This window comes from Dasypus novemcinctus, chromosome 15, assembly GCF_030445035.2.
Source record: "Dasypus novemcinctus isolate mDasNov1 chromosome 15, mDasNov1.1.hap2, whole genome shotgun sequence".
Classification (NCBI taxonomy): domain Eukaryota; kingdom Metazoa; phylum Chordata; class Mammalia; order Cingulata; family Dasypodidae; genus Dasypus; species Dasypus novemcinctus.
Window position 1 is genome coordinate 9055001 of NC_080687.1, and position 16066 is coordinate 9071066.

A 16066-nucleotide genomic window follows, 5' to 3' on the forward strand; every position below is an offset into this window, starting at 1 on the left:
GTATGATTGCATGCTACTATATTAAATAAGTGTGGACCCTCTTAAGCTTCCTCTTCTTGAGAAAATAAAATAAATTAGATTGAAAACGAAGATAAATTTTTTTGGAGAGAACTTAGTTTTTTAAAAATAAGAAAGGAATAAAGCAGTCTAACCCCCTACCCCTTTTATTTCAAAGAAAATATAGATTTATTTTCTTAATGGAAAACTTGTTGTTCTTACAGGTTTAGGATCCTGAAATAGATTACGTGAATTCTCCTACTTCTTTGTTTTGTAGTTATCTGATGCTGTGTCTGGTTCTGTCACCACATACTGAGCACCTTGAGGTCAGAGGACTGCATTACTTTCATCATTGCATCCTACCACCAAGCACTGTGGCTCTACTTAGACATGTTAGTTGAATTGAAGTATATAAAGGACTGTAAGAAAACCGCTGTATCTTTTTTCTCTCCTTACTGTATACAGGAGTTGGAGGAGCTTTAGAAAATGACGATCCTTCCAAAATGGTTATGGTACTGGCAGCTACCAATTTCCCCTGGGACATTGATGAAGCTTTGCGAAGGAGATTAGAAAAAAGGATATATATACCTCTCCCAACAGGTATGATTCCTTCCGTTTACTATTTTGAGCTTTCTGTTACTGTTACCTTTTTTATATTTCTCTCAATCTTTATTCCATTGTTATTTTGCTTAAAGAAGTTTATAGCATCACAAAACAAATTTGTAGTACATGGAAGCACTGAGGCCCCAGTACTTTATTCCTTTAATCTCCAAGCAGTTCTTATATTTCAGAGAAATATTCATGTTAATAAACTTGGTAGGACATGTAAGTTTTACTTTTAAACTTTAAGAGTCTTCATTAACCTCATTTAAGAGATTTAAAAGAAAAGTACTCTTGGAATGTTTTTCAAAATATGCTACTTTGGAAAATATAATTTCATCCTGTGGATAAATGTTGAAATTTTCCTAAGTGATGTTTTTTCTTTTTATATATAGATAAAATTTGTATACAGTTAAAAGTACAGATCTTCGGTGTATAATTTTTTGTTTTGAAAAATGTGTACACTTGTTTAATCAATACCCTCATCAACATACAGGACATTCCTATTTCATGTATCCCCTACCAGTTAATCCAATCCATTCATAAGTTTTCCCTTTCCTGATTATTATTACGTAGATTAATTTTGCCTGTTGTTAAACTTCATATAATTGAAATCATGGCAATATGTACTCTGCTATGACTGGTTGCTTTTACACAATATAATGTTTTTGAGATTCATCCATATGATTACATGTATCAGTAGTTTATTCTTTGTGTGATTATTATACCATGATTTGTTAATCTATTTTCTTGTCAATGAACATTTGAGTTGTTTCTTATTTTTGGCTAATTATGAATAAAGTTGTAAATATTCATGTACAGATCTTTTCATGGACAGATGTTTTCAATTCTTTTGGGTACAGTAGATAAGATAGGTAAGTCATAGGGTATATGTATGCTTAACTTTGTAAGAAATACCCAAACTTGTTTCCATGTGTGCCATTTTACACTTCTCCTACCCATGAATGAGAATTCCAGTACTTCCTTATCTTTCCAATATTTGTTCTTGTCAGTATGTTAATTTTAGCTGTCAAATGTGAAATGCTATCTTTGTTTTAATTTGCATTTCTCTGAAGACTAATGATGTTGTGCATCTTTTATTGTGCTTGTTGGTCATTGGTATATCTTTTGTGCAGTATAGCTTTCAAGTCCTAGACCCTTTTTAAATTATTGGGTTATTTGTTATTTTATTAATGCTTTGCATCAGCTCTTTGTCAGATACATGCATTGTGAATATTTTCTCCCAGTGTGTGGTTTGTCTTTCAGTTTTCTTTATGGTGTCTTTTTTTTTTTTTTAAGATTTATTTTATTTGTTTTTCTCCCCTAACCCCCCCACCCCCTCACCCCAGTTGTCTGTTCTCTGTGTCCATTTGCTCTGTGTTCTTCTTTTCGTCCGCTTCTGTTGTTGTCAGTGGCACGGGAATCTGTGTTTCTTTTTGTTGTTGTTGTTGCATCATCTTGCTGCATCAGCTCTCTGTGTATGCAGCGCCATTCTTGAGCAGGCTGTACTTTCTTTCCCGCTGGGCGGCTCTCCTTACAGGGTGCATTCCTTGTGCATGGGGCTCCCCTACGTGGGGGACACCCCGGCATGGCAGCAGGGCACTTCTTGCGTGCATCAGCACTCCACATGGGTCAAGGAGGCCCGGGGTTTGAACCGCAGACTTCCCATGTGGTAGACGGACGCCCCAACCACTGGGCCAAGTCTGCTGCCTCTCTCTCTTGTTTAAATTGAAACTTAGATTATTGATTTTAAACTCCTCCTTTTTTAACATGTAAACATTTAAAGCTTTAAATATCTTCTTAAGCTTTGGCTTCATTCCACAAATTTTTCTATATTATGTTTTCTTTAATATTCAGTTTGAAATATTAATATTATCTAAAATCCTTGTTATTTTTGTTTTGACTGTTAGCTTATTTAGAAGTGTGTGATTTAGTAGCCAAATAACTGGGGAGGGGGAGTGTTTGTAGATATCTTATTGTTTTTGGTCTCCAATTTAATTCCATTACATTCAGAAACATGCTCGGTAAGATTTCAATTTTCGAGTTTTATTGAGATTTATTTTATTTTAGTGCAGCATTAATCTATCTTGGTGAATGCTCTAGTTGTAATTGACTAGAATGCATATTTGTACTTTTTGGGTATAATGATCTTCTTTAAATGTCAGGTCAAGTTGGTGTGATAGTATTATTCAAATCTTTTTAGATTATTCTTGATTATTATCTTTTTAGATTTTTTAAAACAAGTCAGTTTTATTAATACATATTCATAAAGCATACAATTCATCCAAAGTGTACAATCAGTGATATTTGGTATAATCACATCGTTGTACATTCATCACTTCAATCATTGTTAGAGCATTTGCATTATATCAATAAATAATAAAAAACAAACAAGAAAATTCTTCACCTCTCAATCTCTCTATGCTACTTCCCTGCTATTTCTAGCTATTTATGCACAATTATTTATTTATCAAGCAGTTTTATTGAGATATATTCATATGTTATGCGCTCTACACAAATTGTATAATCAGTGGCTTTAATATAATCAAAATCTCATGCATTCACTACCACAGAAAATTTGAGAGCAGTTCCATTACTCTAAAAAGAAAACTCCACACCCCTTAGCAGTCCTTTGCCAGCCCTACGTAACCACTAATCTAATTGCATCTTTGTAAATTGATTTATATTTACATTTTGTATAAATGAACTCATACAATATGTAGTATACTTTGTATCTGGTTTCTTTCACTTAGCATGTTTTTTTTTTTGGTCTGATATTAACATCTTGTAGTATATTAACATGTATTTGTTCAGTTTCAAAGAAAAATGGTCTTAAAATATGCAGTTTTACCCATATTCTTATTTCATGTGGTTTTAGAATGCTATATAGTCCCATGTTACATTTTTTAGCTTTCCTTTTAGGAATATTCATGACCTTAGACTTTCTCTTTGAATCTCACTATATTACAAACATTGTGGTGTATTTACACATTTTCTGTTCATTTCCAAAGATTAACACAGTTTTTACCAGTTCTGCACATATTAATCCTCAGCTTCCTAGTCTCTAACCTCATTCTATTTTCTAGTGAACTATATTCAAGTTATTAACTCCATGAAATTACTCAATATATTTCGTTCATAGTAGCAGTCATACAGTATTTGACCTTTTGTGTCTGGCTTGCTTCACTTGACATAATGTCCTCCAGATTCATGCATGTTGTCATGTAATTTATGACTTCATTGCTTCTTACAGCTGCATAGTATTCCATCGTGTGTATATACCAGTTTGTTTATCCATTAAACGGTTGATGAACACCTGGGTTGTTTCCAACTTTTGGCAATTGTGAATAATGCTGCTATGAACATTGGTGTGCAGACATCTGTGTCACTGTTCTCAGTTCTTCTAGGTATATACCCAGTAGTGGTATTGCCAGGTCACGTGGCAAATCTATATTCAACTTCTTTAGGAACTGCCAAACAGTCCTCCACAGTGGCTGTACCATTCTACATTCCCACCAACAGTGAATAAATGTTCCTATCTCCACATCCTCTCCAACACTTGTAGTTCTTTGTCTTTTTAATAGTGGCCATTCTAATTGGTATAAAATGATACCTCATTGTAGCTTTGATTTGCATTTCCCTAATTGCTAGCGATGTTGAAGATTTTTTCATGTGGTGGTTTTTTTTTTTTTGAGGTACCAGGGCTGGTGATTGAACCCGGGACCTCTTATATGAGAAGCTGGAGCTAAACCACTGAGATACATTGGCTCCCTTTCATGTTTTTGGTTTTTTTTTTCACCATTTGTATTTCTTTTTTGGACAGATGTCTATTCAAGTAATTTATTTTATTTTATTTTATTTTATTTTATTTATATATTCCCCGCCCCCGCGCTTGCTTGTTGTCTGCTCTCTGTGTCCATTCGCTGTGCACTCTTCCGTGTTTTTGCTTGTCTCCCTTTTTTTTGGTTGCATCACCTTGCTGAGTTGGCTCTCCGCGGTGTTGGAGGTCTGGGCGGCACTCTGCGGTGCTGGCAGGTGAGCCTGCCTTCACAAAGAGGCCCTGGGATGCAAACCCAGGGCCTCCATTTGGTAGATGGGACCCCAGCTAACTGAGCCACAGCTGCTTTCCTCAAGTCATTTTTCAATCAGGTCATTTATCTTTTAATTGTTGAGTTGTGACATCTCTTTATGTATCCTGGATGTTAAACCCTCATCAGGTTTGTGATTTACAAATATTTTTTCCCATTGAGTTGGCTGCCTTTTCACCCTTTTGAAAAGGTCCAGAAGTGTTTAATTTTGAGGAGGTTCTATTTATCTATTTTATCTTTTGTTGCTCGTTCTTTGAATGTAAGGTTTAAGAAACCACCACCTACTACAATGTCTTTAAGATGTTTCCCTACATTTTCTTGTAGTACTTTCATGGTTCTGGCTTTTATGTTGAGGTCTTCAGTTCTTGTATAGGGAGTGAGAGGGGTCCTCTTTCATTATTTTGGTTATGGATATCCAGTTCTTTCAGCAGCATTTGTTGAAGAGACTGTTTTGTCCTCTTAACATGGCTTTGGTAGGTTTGTTGAAAACCAGTTGGTCATAGAGGTGAGGGTTTATTTCTGGACTCTTAATTCTTTTCTACTGATCAATTTGTCTATCTTTAAGCCAATACCATGCTGTTTTGACCACTGTAGCTTTGTAATATGTTTCAAGGTCAGGCAGTGAAATTCCTCCCACATTGCTCCTCTTTTTTGGAATGCTTTTGGCTATTTGGGTTCACTTTCCCTTCCAAATGAATTTGGTAATTGCCTTTTCTAATTCTGTAAAGTAGGCTGTGGGAATTTTGATTGGTATAGCATTGAATCTATAAATGAGTTTTCATAGGATTGACATCTTCACGATTTTGTCTAATGCATTTTCTGCACTAATCATGTGGTTTTTCCCCTCAATTTGTTATTGTAGTGTATTACATTAATTAATTTTCTTATGTTGAACAAGACTTGCATACCAGGGATAAATCCCACTTAGTCATGGTGCCTAAGTCTTTTGATAGTTATGGATTTGATTTGCAAGAATTTTTACATCTATGCTCATTAGAGAAATTGGTCTGTAATTCCTTTTCTTATAGTGTCTTTATCTGGTTTGGTATTAGGGTGATGTTGGCTTCATAAAATGTGTTGGGTAATTTTCCTTCATCTTTGATTTTTGGGAAGAGTTTAAATAGGTTTAGTGTTAATTTTTCTTGAAATGCGTGGTAGAATTGTTGGGAGATTTTTGATGAAAGATTCAATCTCTTTAAATGTGTTTGGTTTGTTAAGTTCTTGTTTTTCTTGTAGCTTAAGTGTAGGTTGTGCATTTCTAGGAATCTGGCCATTTCATCTTGGTTGTCTAGTTTGTTGGCATACAGTTGCTTATAATACCCTTTTATCCTTTTTATTTCTGTGGTGTCAGTCATAACTTCGCCCCTTTCTTTTTTGACTTTATTGATTAGTATCTTTTTTTTTCTTTGTTAGTCTAACAAGGGGGTTGTCAATTTTATTGATCTTCTCAAACAACCAGTTTTTGTTGATTTTTCTCTATTTTTTTTGTTCTCAATTTATTTCAGCTCTAATCTTTATTATTTCTTTTCTTGTGCTTGCTTTGGGAATGGTTTGCTGTTCTTTTCTAGTTTATCCAGTTGTTCAATTGGATCTTTCATTTTAGCTGTTTTTTTAAAAATTCTGATGTCACTTTCTTGACTCTCTGGTGTGCATTGGGCAAAGACTCACTTTTTTTTTTTTTTTTTTTTCATTTTTTGGAGGTACTGGCGATTGAACCTGGGACCTTGTACATGGGAAGCACATGCTCAACCACTGAGCTATATCCGCTTGCCATCTTTTCTTTTTTTGAGGTTCTGGGCCAGGAAATTGAACCTGGAACCTTGTATGTAGGAAGTCGGTGTTTAATTACTGAACCACATTGGCTCCCTTGAGTTAGTTTTTTCATTTGTTTTTAAAATTTTTTTGTTGTTTGTTTTTAGGAGGCACCAGGAACCTAATTTGGGACCTCTCATGTGGGAAGTGAGTGTTCAACTGCTTGAGCAACACCTGCTCCCTTCTTTCTTAATATAGATGCTTAGGGCAATAAATTTCCCTCTCAAGACTGCCTTTGCTTTATTCCATAAGTTTTGATAAGTTGTGTTGTTGTTTTCATTTGTCTCAATATATTTCCTGATTTCACTTGCAATTTCTTCATTGACCCACCGATTATTTAGGAGTGTGTTGTTTAGTCTCCACACATTTGCAGATTTACTTGTCTATTTACCTGTCTTTCCTGTCTATTATTGATTTCCAGTTTCATTTCATTATGGTCTGAGGAGGTGCTTTGTATAATTTGTCATTTTCTATTTTTTGAGATCTGCATTATGACCTAACCTGGTTGATCATGGGGACAGATATATGAGCACTTGAGAAGAATGTATAATCCGCCAAGTTTGGATGCAACATTCTATAGATGTATGTTAGGTCTAGCTCATTTATCATATTGTTCAACTTCTCTTTTTTCTTGTTGACCTTATGTCTAGTTGTTCTAATGATGCAAGTGGTGTGTTAATGTCTCCAACTATTATTGTAGAGATGTCTATTTCTCTCTTCAGTTTTGCCAGAGTTTGCCTCATGTATTTTGGGGCATCCTGAATACATGCAGGGATGTTTATGACTGTTATAGCTACCTGGTGGATTGTCCCTTTTATTAATATATAATGCCCTTTTATATCTCTTATAACTTTTTTGCATTTCAAGTCTGTTTTGTCCAATATTAGTATAGCTAACCCATTTCTTCTTTTGGTTACTATTTTTGTAAAGTGTCTTTCCAACCTGACACTTTCAACCAGTTTTTATCCCTGGATCTAAGGTGGATTTCTTGTAAGCAGCATATGGATGGCTCATGTTTTTTCATTCACTCTGTCAGACTGAATCTTTTGACTAGGCAGTTCAGTCTATTCATGTTCAATGATATTACTGTAAATGCATTGTTTACTTCAACCATTTTATTCTTTTTTTTCATATGCATGTCTTATTTTCCTCTGTCTTTTACTCTATTGGTTATCCTTTCTGCTATTCTTGTCTTCCACGCTCTCCTCCAAGTCTCTCTCTTGTCTTTTTCATGCAGGCTCCAAGGCTTCCTTTAATATTTCCTCCAAAGATGGATCTTTTTTTACAAACTCTCTTCATTTCTGTTTGTGAGGATTTTATACTAACCTTCATATTGAAGGACAGTTTTGCTGGATAAAGAATTCTCAGCTGGCAATTTTTCTCTTTCACTATTGTATTTGTATTATACCATTGCCAGTTGCTGATGAGAAATCCATACTAAGTCTTACTGGGTGTCCCTTGTATGTGATGGTTTTCTTCTCCCTTGCTCCTCTCAGAATTTTCTCTTTATCTTTGATGTTCAACATTCAGTGTAGTATGTGTCTTGGAATAGGTCTATTAGGATTTACTCTTATTGGGGTACACTGTGCTTCTTGGACATGCAAGTACATTTCTTTCATGAGAATTGGGAATTTGTCAGCTATTATTTCCTCAGATGCCCCTTTTCCCTTCTCCTGCTGGAATGCCCATGACATGTATGTTGTTGTGTTTCATATTATTAAATTCCCTGAGCCCTTGCAATTTTTTCTATTCTTTTCTCTCTGTTCCTTTCTTGCTTCAATTTCAGCTGTTCTGTCTTCTGTAGCACTTATTCTTTCTTTTATCATGTTGAGTCTACTGTTGTATGCCTCTAATGTGTTTTTTATTTCACTTATTATGTCTCTCATTTACATGAACTCTGTTACTTTTCTATTAAGGTTTTCAAATTCTTCTTTGTGCTCACTCTGTGTCTTCTTTATGTCCTTTATCTCTTTATCCATGCCTTTATGATTCCTTATTCATATTGTCTTTTCAACTCATCAATTTGGTTTTGGAAATTTGTTTGCATCTTGTTGATTAGTTGTCTCAAATCCTGTGTCTGTTCTGGGGCTTTGATATAGTCCTTTTCTTGGGCCATTTCTTCCATTTTGTTAGTGTGGCTTGTAATTTTTTGCTGATGTGTAGGCATCTGATTTGGATGGTGAGTTTACTCAGATGTTCAATTGCTCTCTTTCATAAGGATTTAGTGGTGGGTGGCTGTGTTCTTTGATTCTTGGTTCATTCTGCTCCGGGTCTTTAGGATTGTCCCTGTTAGTTGTTCAAATCTAAACCCTGGACCCAGTAATGAGTTGCAAATCCACTTCCTTGGGACTTGGGAAGGGAGGTTGTAAAGGCCAGAGAAAGCCACTTATTTAATTTCCTCACTGCATTTCCTTGGTTCTCCAGCAGATGGTGATCTTTGACAGCCCTCTCAGTTCAATGCTTGGTTGGAGGGTGTCTTAAACCCTAGAAGATTTTTTTGCAGACCATTTCTGCCTGTCCTCTAGCAGTTTTTTCTGGCAGAAAAAAGAGTTCCGTGTCCTTCCAGTCTACCACCTTCCTGGAAGTCTCCTCCTGATTATTTTTAATCTAGTTCTTCTATAGTGGGTTGTTAAAATCTTCAACTATGATTGTAAATTTGTTGATTTCTCCCTTTAATTCGCTCATTTTTTACTTTGTGCATTTGGAAGGCCTTTTATTAGATACATAAATATTTTTAACTCTTATGTTTTCTTGAATAATTGATTCTTCTATCATTCTGAAATTTCTCTTGTTATGTCTCTTAATACCCTTCGACTTGATATCTACTTTGATATTAAAATAGCTTTACCATCTTTCTTATGGTTAGAATTTGCATGGTTTATCTATTTTCTTTACTTTTCATGCTATTTTTTTATTAGTGCAGTTCTTGTAGACAGCAGATAGTTGGGTCTTTTTATTTATCCAGTCTATCTCTGCTTTTTATTTGGAGATCATGATCTATTTAAATTTTTAAAAATATATTTTTATTAGGGAAGTTGTGAATGTAACAAAACAATCATGCACATGGGTGGGATTCCTATACAGCGTCACTCCACCAACATGCTACATTGTTGTTGAACATTTGTTACAAATTATGAGATAATACCATCAGACTGTTATCACTAACTGTGGTCTATAGTGAACATTTGATAAATTTTTTTCCATACTCCCCTATTATTAACATAGTACATCTTTGGCATTGATGAAAGAATATTAAGGTATTGCTGTTGACTATAGTCCATTGGTTACATTAACTGTATTTTTCCCATGCTTCTCCACATTCTTACCACCTTGCAATAGTGATGTACATTTGTTCTAGCTCATAGAAGAATATTCTTGTATTTGTACTATTAACCACAGTTCTCATTCATCTCTGGGTTCACTGTGTTACTCAGTACCTAGATTATTCTCTAACTTTCAGTTGACATTTACATCCCTATTCTACCCTTTTCAGCCACAACCCCATTAATAAACCAACTATGTTACTTCTACTCACTATAATATTACCATCAACTCTATCCATTTCCATACTTTTACAGTCAAACCTTCTATGTGCATTAAGCATTGGTACCCCTTCTCAGCCCTCCTCTTATCTCCTAATAACCTATACTCTAGGTTTTAACTCCATGCATTTATTCTTCATATTTAGTTTATGTGTAATCTATTTAAATTTAATGTAATATTGATATGACTTTGTTTAAGTCCTTGCTATTTGTCAACTTTGTTTCTCTGTTTCTCCTTTCCCAATTTCTTTTGGGTTAATTGACTATTAGTATTAATTTTCATTCATTTATTGGATTTTTAGCTATATAACTCACTGTATGATTTTTTAGTAGTTGTGCTCTAGGGATTACAATTTACATCTGCACTTATCACAGTCTACTTAGAGCTAATATAGTATCACTTCAGGGAAAATGTTAGAATAATTTGTCTCCCCTAGCCTTTGTGCTGTTTCTGTTATGTATTTTACATTAGATACATGATAAGATCCATAATATGATAGGGTTTAAATTGTCAGTATAAATTTGAAGAAATTATCAGGAGAACAAAAAAGTATTGTTTAGCCCCATATCTACCATTTTGTTGTGTTCTTTTTTTCCTTTAAGGCTCAAGTTTCCATCTGAGACCAATTCCCATTTCCTGAAGAACTTCCATTAGAATTTCTTCTCGTTCAGCTCTGCTGATCAGCAATTCTGTCAACTTTTGTTATCTGAAACGTCATTATCTCTGAAGGATGTTTTTGATTAATGAATAATTTTGGGTTAAAAGAGTTTTGTTTTTTATTTTCAGCACTTTAAAATGCCATTTTATCATGGTCTGGCCTTTACTGTTTTTTGTGTTTGTGTGTGAGTGTGGGTGTATGGTTATGTGTATGTGTGTGTTTTCTTTTTAAGAAAAGTTGTAGGTTTACAGAAGAATCATGCAGAAAATACAGGGTTTCCGTATACCTACCACCATTATTAGTGCTTTGCATTAGTGTGGATCCTTTGTTATAATTGATGCGAGACTATTATATAGTCATTTTACTATATATATAATGATAGCTAATAGTCCATAGATTACATTAGTGTTCACCATTTGTATTGTAAAGTCCTATAGTTGTTTTTTATTTTATTTTTATTTTAGTGACATATATACAACTTAAAATTTTTCTTTTAACCATATTCAGGTATATAATTTAGTGGTGTTAAATATATTCACAGTGTTGTGCTGCCATTGCTACCATATATTATCAAAACTTTTCCATCACTCCCAACAGAAATTCTGTACCAATTAGGCATTAAATCCAATGCCCTATTTCCACCCCAGCTTTGATAAACCTATATTGTAGTTTCTGACTCTATGAGTTTGCTTATACTAATAATTTCATATTGTTGAGATTACACAATATTTGTCCATTTGTATTGCATTCAACATGATGTCATCAGGGTTCATCCATGTTGTTGAATGTCTCAGGACTTAATCATTTTTATAACCTGATGGACACTTGGGTTGCTTTCATCTTTTGGCAGTTGTTGTGTTTTTGTTTTTATTCACCTCAAGAAAGTTCCTAATTTCCCTTGTGATTTCTTTTTTGGCCCATTGTTTATTTAAGAATGCATTGTTTAATTTCTACATACTTGTCAATTTTCTAGTTCTCTGCTTTTGATTTCTAGCTTCATTCTATTGTGACCAGAGAAAACACACTGTATTATTTCAATGTTTTTGAATTTATGGAGGCTTTTGTGACCTAACATATGATCTATACTGGAGAATGATCCATGAGCATCCAAGAAAAATGTATATTCTGCTACTGTTGGCTGAATGTTGTATATGTCTTTTAGGTCTAGTTGATTTATAGTATCACTCAAATCTAGTTGATTTATAGTGTCATTCAATTCATCTGTTTCATTATTGATCTTTTATTTAAATGTTCTACCCATTATTGAAAATAGAAAGATTGAAATCTCCTACTATTAATGTAAAACCATATATTTCTCCTTTCAAATCTGTCAGTATTTGCTTTGTATGTTTTGGGGCTATTCCATTAGGTGCATATATATTTAGAGTTGTAATGCCTTCTTATTGAGTTGACCCTTACGTAGTTACTTTTATTTGTCCCTTGTAACAGTTTTTGACATAAAGTCTATTTTATCTAATATGAGTATAGTTACCCCAGATGTCTTTTTGTTTACTATTTCATGGTACATATATATTTTCCATCCTTTCATTTTCTACTTGTGTCTTTGAATTTAAATTGAGTCTCTTGTAAGCCATAATTTGGGTCATGTATTTTTATCCATTCTGCCCTTCTCTACCTTTTGACAGGAGAGTGTGTACATTTACATTTAAAATACTGATAATGCAGAATTTTCTTCTGCCATTTTGCTGCATGGTCTTTGTAACTCTGATACTTTTTTGCTTCTCAATTCTTCCATTAAGCCTGCTTTCATATTTATATGATTTTTATATCGCTATTTTGAGTTCCTTTTCATTTCTTTCTGTATTATAGTTTTCATATATTTTCTTTGTTGTCACCATGAGGCTAATATTAATATTAACGTCCTAAATCTCTAACAGAAAGTAACATTTGATTTGATATCAGCTTAACTTCAATAGCATGCACATTGTTCCCATATCCCTCTGCTCCCACCTTTTTGTTGTACTTGTTACAAATTATGTTTTTATATATTGAATTTCCTAACCACAGAGTTATTGTTACTTTTTTTTTTTTTTTAAGATTTTTAAAAGTTATCTCTCCCACCCCCTCGTTGTTTGCAGTTGCTATATCTGTTCATCTTCTTTGTTTCTTCAGGAGGCACTGGGACCCAAACCTGGGACCTCCAGTGTGGGAGAGAGGCACCCGATGTCTTAAGCCACCTGTTACCTGCTTCATTGTGTCTCTTATTGCATCATCCTGTTGCATCAGCTTGCCGCGCCTGCCCGTTGTGCCAGCTTGCTGTCCTGATCATCTTCTTTAGAAGGCATTGGGAACCTCGGCTGCCTGCTTTGTTATGTCTCTCATTTTGGTTTTTCTCCTGGTGTCTCTTGTTGCATCATCTCGTTGTGTTAGCTTGCCATGCCTGCCCTTTGTGCCAGCTCTCTGTCTTCTTTAGGAGGTACTAGGAACTGAACTATGGACCTCCCATGAGGTAGGTGGGAACCCAATTGCTTGAGCCACATCCACTTCCCTGTCATTACTTCAAATAAAATTTTTTTTTAGTTAAAAAAAGTTTTTAAAGGAGGTACTAGAAATTGAAGCCAGGACCTTGTAGATGGAAACAGGCCCTCAAACCCATTGAACTACACCTGCTCCCCTGTCATTCCTTTTTATGCTTTTGTACTTTTGACCCTATAAGAATTAAAAAATGGAATTACATACCAAAAAGTACAATACAATAGTACTGGAAATTATACAGGCAAACTTTATTTTATTGTGCTTAATTTTATGCAGTTCACAGATACTGCACTTTTAATACTTTGAAGGGTTATGGCAACCCTGTGTTGAGCAACTATTATCAGTGCCATTTTAACCACAGCATGTGCTCACTTTGTGTCTCTTTGTCATGTTTTAATTTAGGTGTGCACTTTTTAAGACATAATTCTATTGCACTCTTAATAGACTACAATATAGTCTAAGTACAACTTTTATATGCACTGGGAGACGCAAAAATTCATGTGATTTTCTTTTTTGTGACATTCTCTTTACAGAGGTGGTCTGGAACCATACCTGCAATATCTCTGAAGTATGCCTGTAATTAACTATGCGATTACCTTTACAAGAGGACTATTTCTTTCTATTTCTTTGATCCACATTCCAGTGTCCTTTACTTTCAATCTGAAGAACTCCCTTTTCTCACAGCCTATAGAGAGGTGGTAAACTCTCTCGCTTTTGTTTATCTGGGAATGTCATAATCCCTCCCTTATATTTGAAAGACACTGTGGGTAATTGTTTTATTTCAGCACTTTAAAGTAGTTCAAAAGGAGGCCCTTTTGCCTCCATGATTTCTTTCTTTCTTTTTTTTTCTTCTAAGAGGTACCAGGCATTGAACCTGGCACCTTGTACATGGGAAGCAGGTCTCAACCCCTGAGCTTCCCACCTCCATGATTTCTAATAAGAACTCAGCATTTACTCTTATCACTGCTCCCTTGCACATAAAACATTACTTTTCTCTTTCAGTTTTCAGAACTCTCTCCTTGTCCTTTGCATTATACATTTTGACTACTCTGTGTCTAGGTGCATTTCTCTTTGAGTTTATCTTTTTTGGGATTTGTTGGGCTTCTTGTCTGTGCATATTCCTGTCTTTTCTTAAGTTTAGGAAGGTTTCTGACTTATCTTTTAATATTCCACCTGTCCCCTTCTGTCTTTCTTCCGTTTCTGGGACTTCCATAGTGAATATGTTGGTATGCTTGATGGCATCTCACAGATCTCTTAGGCTGTTTTCACTTGTTTAAATTCCTTTTTTCTTGGTGCTCCTCAACCTCATTGCAGTTATCTTGTTATCAAGTTCACTGATTCTTTCTTCTGCCAGCTCCAGTCTGTTTTTGCAACCCTTGAGGGAATTTTTCATTTCAGTTATGTTGGTCTTCAAGTGTAGTATTTCTTCTTGATTGCTTTTTAAAATTTCTGTCTCTTTATTGAGATGATCACATTGTTCATTCATTGTTTTTCTGAGATCCTTTGGTTCTTTCTCTAAATTTTCCTTTATCTCCTTGAGCATATTGAGGAACTTCTTAAAAAAGCCTTTGGGCAGTATTGTATGTTCACAGTGTGGTCTTCTTAGTTGTTATTTTCTGGATATTTATCCTGTTCCTTGGAGTGGGCCATCATTTCCTATTTCATTGTTTGTCTCTTAATCTTTTGTTGCACACTTTACATTTTAATATTTTAAAGTGTTAATTCTAGGATTTAGTCTCTGAACTGTATGCTTTTAAAGTTAGTATCCAGCTTGTGTTATGACAGAGATTTCCTTGAGTGCCAGGAGTAACAAAAACAAACAAATCAAGGCAAAAAATGCCTTTCGCAGTCTTTGCCAAATTGGCTGTGCTCTGGCTGTTGGTCTCTATCAGAGTTCAGCCTCCCTATCAAGAAGTTCAGCCCGAGGTAAATGACAGGTGTGGGGTCCTCCCTGTCTTTTCTGAACCTGGGTCTTGTCCTGAGCTTGTGCTGGCCAGTGGCCTTAGGAGTTTACCTGTTTACAAGAATTTGAGTGTTCTCTCAACTCCCCATGAGATAGACCTTATCGGGAAATGGACTTTGGCCCAGTGGTTAGGGCGTCCGTCTACCATATGGGAGGTCCACGGTTCAAACCCCGGGCCTCCTTGACCCGTGTGGAGCTGGCCCACGTGCAGTGCTGATGCGCGCAAGGAGTGCCCTGCCACTAGGGGTGTCCCCCGTGTAGGGGAGCCCCACGCGCAAGGAGAGTCGCCAGCGCGAAGGAGGGAGCAGCCTGCCTAGGAATGGCGCCGCCCACACTTCCCACGCCGCTGACGACAACAGAAGCGGACAAAGAAACAAGACGCAGCAAAAAGACACAGAAAACAATCGGGGGAGGGGAGGGGAATTAAATAAATAAAAATAAATCTTTAAAAAAAAAAAAAAAAAGAAATAGACCTTATCCCTCTCTGGGGTGCTTTATTGATGACTTAAAAGCAGGTAAGCCTTTGGGCCCAATTTTCTTTGACTTAATTGTTTCTTACACTGCTTTAGCTGTCCCAGGCTGCTTCAGCCTGGAGGGCAAATGTGAGGAGGGTAAGCCCATGAGGAGTTTTCTAGGTGTGTGTCTCGGGCACCCACTGATTGGTTGGCACTCATTTCACTCAGCATAATATATTAAAGGTTCATCTATTGTTATTTTGTGTGTATGTGTGAGTAGTATTCCATTATATGAACATACTACAGATGGTTTAATATTTCACTTATTGATGGGTATTTGGGTTGTTTCCAGTTTTGTGCTGTGGTATTAATAAAGTGGTTATAAACGTTAAAGTTCATGGCTTTGTGTGGACATCTGCTTGCATTTCTCTTAGTTGTTAGATAAATGCTCTCT

The 16066-nt window shown here is 35.5% G+C and overlaps 1 protein-coding gene across 9 annotated transcripts in view; it reads left to right on the forward strand.

Annotated features, from left to right (window-relative positions):
• The window catches only part of KATNAL1 (katanin catalytic subunit A1 like 1), a 90470-nt gene that overhangs the window by 60333 nt on the left and 14071 nt on the right, over positions 1-16066 (forward strand). For all 9 annotated transcript variants that reach the window (XM_023584770.2, XM_058277004.1, XM_058277003.1 and 6 more), the window contains one exon: positions 463-597. In XM_023584770.2, coding sequence (XP_023440538.1) covers positions 463-597 — 135 coding nt within the window. The remainder of the gene's footprint in view (positions 1-462; positions 598-16066) is intronic.